General features: G+C 56.3%; 1 protein-coding gene across 1 annotated transcript; it reads right to left on the bottom strand.

The window, feature by feature from the left end:
* Positions 1 to 3,501: 3,501 nt before the first annotated feature.
* Positions 3,502 to 7,376, bottom strand: LOC109701201 (paraneoplastic antigen Ma6F-like). Its single transcript, XM_074063280.1, has 7 exons — positions 6,936 to 7,376; positions 6,846 to 6,902; positions 6,729 to 6,764; positions 6,501 to 6,608; positions 5,280 to 5,333; positions 4,704 to 4,757; positions 3,502 to 4,619 (listed from the first exon to the last, which is right to left on the bottom strand). Exons 1-7 carry the CDS (start codon positions 7,366 to 7,368, stop codon positions 3,502 to 3,504), a joined length of 1,860 nt encoding a protein of 619 aa, XP_073919381.1. The 5' UTR covers positions 7,369 to 7,376.
* Positions 7,377 to 7,776: the final 400 nt, after the last annotated feature.

Raw genomic sequence — 7,776 nt, 5'->3', positions numbered from 1 at the left:
TAATTATTTTGGGGCAAGCGGGCAAAGTCAGAGAGAGCTGCTCTTTCCCCCTTTTTTTCTTTTTTCTTTTTCAGTAAATGTTGCAGCTTGTTGAGGGAGTGTAAAGCTTAAAGCAGAGAAAGCAGTACCTGTGTGTTTTTAATCAAGCTGTCCCTTAGTACAATGCTTATTTGTAAATTCCTCGCTGCCGTTTTCTATGTGTCATACTCCCTCATCCATGCTGCCGCATTTCCCCCCTAAATGACTTTGGTCCCTTAATCTTAAGGGATGTTGATGGGTGGCAGTCAGTCGTCCATAATTGCTTTGAGCAAAGATTAGACACTAAACCTAAGGAAGGACTGGAAGTCATGTCTTATCTGATCTAGAGATGACATGGGAAGTTTAGTTGTCTGTTTGCCAGGACCAGATGACACCAGGCACATCACATGGAGAGATGCAGGGGCGGGAGGACCTGGGGGCCCACAGCTCAAGCCCCAGCGACACCGGCATGATCTCCAGGCACAAGGTAGTGGTTAGCAGGTGCCTGGGACTCAGCCCTGGCCTGAATTACTCTGAGGTGAACAGTCAGGGGTCTGGAGGTTGGGTGGTCACCCATGAACGGGCACAGGAGAGGACTGAGGGCTGGAAATGAGGTGCCTGCTGATGGCCAGGCCCATTAAGAGTGTGGGGAGTCAGTCTGGCTAGATACGGCCCTCATCCTGTGGACAGCCCCTTCTAAGGAGCTGCACCCTTCTAAGGGGGTGAGGCTGGAAAGTGACCACTCCACAGCATCTTCCTCTTCACGGCAAATGAACATTCGCACACGCTCCAAGATTGGGCAACCATAAGTCTAGGAGCGAGTGGAAGCCAGGTGTTCAGCAAGACACTTTGGAGGCAGCAGCTGGAGGGAGACTCCACTACAGGTCATCCCATGGCCCATAGCTTGTCCTCGTCCTTATTATCCGTCTGCAGCATGACCTCAATATATGGTTACAAGGCGTGGACTCACATGCATTTACTTTCTGAATAACCTAGAATTAAAACCAAAACCATGTTTCCCTTCAGACCTGGAAGTGCCTATCAATCAAAGCCCAGGAGACACTCCTGCCATAGGGCCACTCTCTGTCCCCTCTGCTCGGCCTCACCCACCAGGATTGGCTCCCGATTGGGTTCCCCCACCTGCTGCCCGAGTCCTCTATGAACCAAGAAGGCAGGAGATGACCTGAGGAGGGGGCTCAACACACCAGAGGCCCAGAAATGCACCTGGGTGGGTCTTCCTGTCTCCAGATAATATCTGCCCAAAGACACCTGAGAGCAGCATGCATCCAAACACAATGTGGAGCTCACACTGGAACATCCCAGGGCTGGACAGGGATGAAGGGGGCAGAGATGGCCCTGCTGGACACCCAGCAGCTGGGGCTTTCCAGAGTCTCACTGCTCAGTGTTGCTGGGGTTGTGACTTGTGCCTCCAGGAACCTTTTCCCACCTCCCTTGTTTGATCCTTCCAGGTCTCAAAACTGAATGCACACAGCATCAGTCACACTCAGTGACACACCAGCTCAGGGATCACAGCGTGCGCAGGCCCACTCTGCCCAAGGCTCCCATGGGCTGACTGGATTAGCCCCTTGCCTGCCCTTTCCCTCCTGTCCTGGCCCCCAAGCGTGGAGGAGCTCTTGGAAAGTGACCAGTTGGCAATGAGACACTGTGTGACCCACACACTGTCTCAAGGGCAACATTCTGCCCACTGTCACACCCCGCCATCCTCAAACGTCCTGTGGTGTGTCGGATGGGGCTGGCCACCTGTGGGTGACTGTCAGGGTCAGCTGAACCCGGTGGGTGGGTGGGTGAGTGAACTCCACCCTCTGCCCTCTTGATTCCTGCAAGCACCTGCAGGCAGAGCCATCTAACCTCATGCCCGGGCCCTTCTGGACCTCTGCCCTAACCTGCTTTGCCTGCCTGGTCTTGCACACGTTGGTCATCCGTCTGGATGCCTTGAGGCCCCTGTCCCCTGCTGCCAGGATCCTGGGGTGGTGTCTGCTGTGTCACACACTGGCTCCCTTCTACGCCTAACCCACTTCTTCCTGGGGGCTTCGTTTGTGCCCTGGGAAGCCAGGCGGCCACTGCTCCCCAAACCCACCAGCATCCTGTCACCTGGCTCCCGCCCACCCAGAGCATCCCACAGCCCCCCACTGAGGGTCCCTTCCCTGCCCATTCCCCAATGTTAACCCGGCCATCATCGCCCCTCCCATCCCAGCAGAGGAGGGACTCAGGGGGAACATCCATGAAATTTATTGCATCAAACATTTGCTGAAACCATGGAAGAGAAGGGGATGACATCACAGACAGGAACTACCCGCGACCACCTGAGACCACAGGTCCCGGGCTCCTGACGAGGTTCCTCATTTGTCCCCCACCCCGGGGCCTTCCTGCCACGTTCTCCTTTCCTGAGGACCCCAGATCTGCCTCTTGCCAGGACCGTGGCCTCCAGCAATGCCCAGTCACTTTAGGGAAGAGCCCTTCCCAGGGACAAACCGCTGTGAGTTGGTCCTGCCCTATGGATGCACAGGACAGTCACAGGACACTGGAAAGAACAGCAGGGAACACCCCACCAAGCTGAAGAAACTGAGTCACAGGTAACAACAGGAGTGGAACATCAAAACACAGCCTCCCCTCCCCATCTCTGCTCCAGTTCTTTCTAGCTGAGGCCGAAGTCATGGTCTCGGAGTGAGCATCAGCCACTCGCTTGCCATCTACCCTTTCTTTGGGCACCTGGGACAGAATGGTCTCAAGGTTTCTGGGGAGGGACTGCTCAGAAAAGAACTCACACATGTCTACTAGAACAGTCCAAAGGCAGCTGGCCTTGATCTACACTGAGAAAGCAGAGGTTGAGCTCACAACACTGGACAGGAGTGAGCAGAGCCTTGGGTGGCACGGAAGCTCACAGCACGTGCCCGGGTGTGGAGGTGACTGACCGGGTGGGCCAGGACTGCCACCAGGGTTGACACACACACTTTGCACAGGAAGGTTGGCTAGTGTGGGGGTGGCTACTTGCTTGACAGCCAGGTCACTTAAAGGGCTTGCAGATAAGGGTGGGCTTCCCAGGACAGGGAGCAGCCTGCCCAGGAATGCAGGATGGGATGGGGTGGGGTCTCCCTGCTGGGAGAGCCAAGCAGCTGGCACCCTTCAGGTGGCCTCTTTCCCTCTGACTTGTCTCCCAGTCTTGTGTGAGAGGCAGATGTCTTCGGGAGCCCTCATCTAGGCCAGGGCTGGCCCCCTAGGGGCGTTTCCAGGTAGGCTGCCTGACTCGGCAAGGTCTGGAGCTGAGACTGGGGTTGATGTGCCATGGGGCAAGACACTTGTCTCTGCCCCATTTGATGGAAATAGTGGTCATTCTGGACACTTAGAGGGGCTGGGGATGATGGTGGCCCTGGGGACACAGGGGTTTGTTTTGGAGCGGTAGCCCCGGCCCCGCCTCCTTCGTCTTCCAGGGCTCTGTTGCCTGGAAGGAGAGGCATTCTGAGACTATTTGCCTAGAAAGGACTCGGAGTGACTCCTCTCCCCTGCCCCATCCTCGTTTCCCGACTCCTCCAGGATGGCCTGGAGCTCCTCCAGTGTGGGCTCCTCAGTGGCCTCCTGCTCTCCTGCCCTGGTGAGGCTCTCCAGCCCCCAGCCAGGCACCCCTGGGCCTTCCTCAGAAGCCCTGCCCATCTGGGCTGCGGTGGGGCCTCCAGGAGCCTCTGTGGAACCTGCCTGGCTTAGGCCTGCAGAGGCAGAAGCATTGTCTCCTTCCTGGGTGGCAGGGGAGACCTTGGCCTCTTCCGTGCCAGTGCCAGCGCCTGCCTTTGTGGCAGCATCAGCAGCAGGGGTAGCCTCAGCGGGGTGCTCAGGGTCAGGAGCAGGCTCACCGGCATCTTCATTGGCAGGGGAGGCCTGGGAGGTCTCATCAATGGCAGAGGCAGGTTCAGCATCAGCTGCCTGGGCGGCAGCCAGCCCACCAATGTGCGCTTGGGCTCCTTCCTCTCTTCGGGACTGCTCATTCCTAGCCAGGGCCGCCTCCCATACCTCAGTCTCCCGGACAAGCCGCAGCAGCCCCACGAAGCCAGGCAGCCTCCTCTCCAGCTGCATCCTCCTCAGGTTGTTCTGGAGTATCTGGTTCGGCCGGGCCCGCATCAGCACCTGCCGGGCTCGCAGCTGGTCTGCGATAGCTCGGTGGATCGCTCCCTTCTCCCTGGCCATCTGCAGCAGGCCTTCCAGGCGCATCACGTAGGCAAAGAGAGTCTCCCGAGGCCGCTGGGAGCAAGTCAGGAACTTCAGCCTCGCGGACACCTTGGTGTCCTTGTTCCCAAACGCCTGCACGAGTGTGGCCAGGCAGTCCTGTGCAGGGGTGTCCGGATGTTCTTCCAGGAGCCCGCACATGAGATCCAGGGCGGGGCCGCTCAAGCTCTCCACCAGCCTCCTCCTCCTCTCCCTCTCTGATATGTGGCGCCACAGGTACAGCATGTCATTGGCATGGTCCAGCCAGCTCTCGAAGGACTCTGCCTCACGGCCTGGCTCTTGCGTCCCTGAAAAGGTTCTCAGTTCCTGGTAGGCCATGGTTTCCAGTATAGGCTGCAGGGCCTGGCTCCACTGCCGGCTCCATCCTCCTGCCCCAAGTGTCCCTCCTGCTGCCTCAAAGGCGCCTTCCTCCCCTGCAGTCCCTGCCTCCCCTGCAGCTCCTGCCACACCCACAGCTCCTATAACACCCGCAAATCCCATGTCACCTGCAGCTCCCTCCTCATCTGACACTCTGGCCTCACCTGCGGCTTCTGTCTCACCTGCAGTTCCTGGCTCATTTTCACCTTCTGCCTCAGCAGAAGTTTCTTCTTCATCTACAGACCCTCCATCCCCTGTAGCTACTGTATCACCTACAGCATCTGCCTGACAAGAAGCTCCTTCCTGAACTGAAACTTCTGCCACAAGTGGTATTTCTTTATCACCTAAATCTCTGTCACCTGTGTCTCCTACTTTGCCTGTGACTTCTTCCACAGCTTCAGCTCCTGCCTCTCCTGCCTCTCCTTGCTTATCTGCAGTTCTTTCATCTGCAGCACCTGTTGGTCCTGCCTCACCCACAGTCCCTAACTCTCTTTCAGCTCCTTCCTCTCCAGATGTTCCTTCCTCATATGAAGCACCTTCCTGAAATGAAACTCCTGCCACACTTGGTAATCCTTTCTCACCTAAGACTTCCTTGCTTGTGTCTATTGCCTCAACTCCAATATCTTCCTTTTTCTCAGCTCCTTCCTCACCCGTACCTTCTGCCTCACCTTCAGTTCCTTCCTCACCTGCAACTCCTGCCTCACCTGCTGCTCCTTCTTTGCCTGCAGGTCCTTTCTCATCTGGACCTTCTTCTTCATTGGAAAGTATATCTTGAACTGCAGCCCCTGCCTCACCTGCAGCTTCTGCTTCACCTACAGCTCCTTCTTCATCTGCAGATTCGTTTTCTCCTGTAGCTTCTTCTTCACTTCCAAGTCTTTTGTCACTTGCAGCTCCAGAAGCTCGTTCATCAGCTGAATTTCCTAACTGAATTGTACCCCCTGCCACAAGTGCTATTGCTTTCTGATCTATGGCCTCTTTGCCTGTGTCTTCTACCTTACCTGCACTTACTTTCTCTCGTGCAACTCCTGGCTCACCTGCAGTTCCTTCCTCACCTGAAACTCCTTTCTCAATACACTCTCCTGCCTTGCCTACTGCTCCTTCCTTGCCTGCAGGACCTTTCTTATTTGCATCCCCTGTCTCCCCTGCATCTCCTGCCTCACCAGCAGCTCCTGTTTCAATTGCAAGTCCTTTCTCACCTGAATGTCCTGCCCCACCTGCAGCTCCTGCCTCATCTGCAGAACCTTTCTCAGCTGCTTCACCTGAATCTCCTACCTCCCAGGTATCACCTGCCTCCTCTGGCGCTCCTGCCTCACTTGCAGGTCCTTTCTCACCTGATTCCCCTGCCTCCACTGAGGATCCTTCCCCACGTGCAGCTCCTCCCTCACTTGAAATTCTTTTCTCACCTGTAGCTCCTACCTCTCCAACTGCTCCTTCCTTGCCTGCAGGTCCTTTCTCACTTGCATTCCCTATCTTTCCTGCATCTCCTGCCTCACCAGCAGCTCCTGTTTCACTTGCAGGTCCTTTCTCACCTGAATCCCCGGCCTCACCTGCAGCTCCGGATTCACCCACAAGTTCTTTCTCATCTGCTTCACCTGTAACTCCTTCCCCCCCTGTATCACCTGCCTCACCTGCAGTTCCTTCCTCACCTGTAGCTCCTGCCTGGACTACTGCTCCTTCCTTGCCTGCAAGTCCTTGCTCACCTTCATCCCACGTCTCCCCTGCATCTCCTGCCTCACCAGCAGCTCCTGTTTCACTTGCAGGTCCTTTCTCACCTGATTCCCCTGCCTCACCTGCAGCTCCAGCCTCACCTACAGCTCTGCACTCACCTGCCTCACGTGTAGGTCCTTCCTCCTCTGCATCACCTGCCTGCCCTGAAACACCTGCCTCACCTGTAGCGCCTTCCTCCCCTGCATCACCTGCCTCCCCTGGAGCTCCTGCCTCACCTGCAGGACCTTTCTCACCAGATTCTTCTGCCTCCCCTGCAGCGCCTTCCTCCCCTGAAAGTTCTTTCTCACCTGTAGCTCCTGCCTTTCCCATAGGTGGTCCTTTCACACTTGCATCCCCTGTCAACCCAGCATCACCTGCAGCTCCTGTTTCACTTGCAGGTCCTTTCTCACCTGCAGCTCCTGCTTCACCTGCAGCTCCTGCCTCACCTGCCTCACGTGTAGCTCCTTCCTCCCCTGCATCACCAGCAAGCCCTTTCTCAACTGATTCTCCTGCCTCCCCTGCCACACCTGCACCTCCTGCAGTTCCTTCCACACCTGCTGATAGTTCCTCAACCGAACCTCCTGGTACGTATGGTATTCCATTCTCACCTGTGGCATCCTGACCCGTGCCTCCTCCCTCACCTGTAGCCCCTGTCTCACCCACAGCCCCTGCCACTGCTTGGCCCTGGGGCTGAGCAGGGAAATCGGGGCTGTCCTGTAACTCAGCATCGGGGGCCTGGGGCAGGAAGATCACAGTCCACGGACCCCCATGGCCTGGTATCTGTCGGGGGATCAAGCTTCGGTTTAAATATTCAGCAAACTCCACCAAAGCGACTCTGGCCCCGAGTTCCTTTCTGAACATCTTGCCCAGCACTCGGTACCTGCCCACGGGCCACAGGGCAGCCTGCACCGCCTCCTGGAATGCATCTTCCGGGCAGTCTTCAGGGATGCCCAGGATGAGCAGTGAGCGCTGCTCATTGGCGCCCATCCACCTGCACCAGTCCTGCAGCATAGCCCGCGCCATGGCGGTGCACTTGGGGGAAGGGGGCATGATCGGACAAGGTTGTGAGCTGACTGTCGCAGTCTCTGTGGTGCCCTGTGGGTGCAAAGAGGGAAAAGGGATGTTGGTACCAGACAGCCCAGTCGTGTCCCCCACCGTTGTCCTCTACACTGCAGGGGCCAGAAGCTCCCCCACCTCCCTACTTTGTTTGGTTTTAAGGACGGGTTTAAATAACAAATTAGATACAGTACTAGTCCTACATTCTACTTTACCTAGTGGCAGTTTAGTAAGTTGCTTTTGGCCCCGCCCCCAAGGAATTCCCAAGTTTCTAAGTTCTCAAAATTTTTGTATAAATTTGTACTTAATATTTCTTCATTATTTCTTCATGTGTCTATGACCTTCATAATTACTCCCCCCTTGCTTCCTGAAAGTGGAGATCAGTGCTTGTTCTCTTTTGTC

This window comes from Castor canadensis, chromosome X (assembly GCF_047511655.1).
Source record: "Castor canadensis chromosome X, mCasCan1.hap1v2, whole genome shotgun sequence".
NCBI lineage: Eukaryota > Metazoa > Chordata > Mammalia > Rodentia > Castoridae > Castor > Castor canadensis.
The sequence above is the reverse complement of the archived record's forward strand: the minus strand, read 5'-3'. Positions and strand labels throughout refer to the sequence as shown.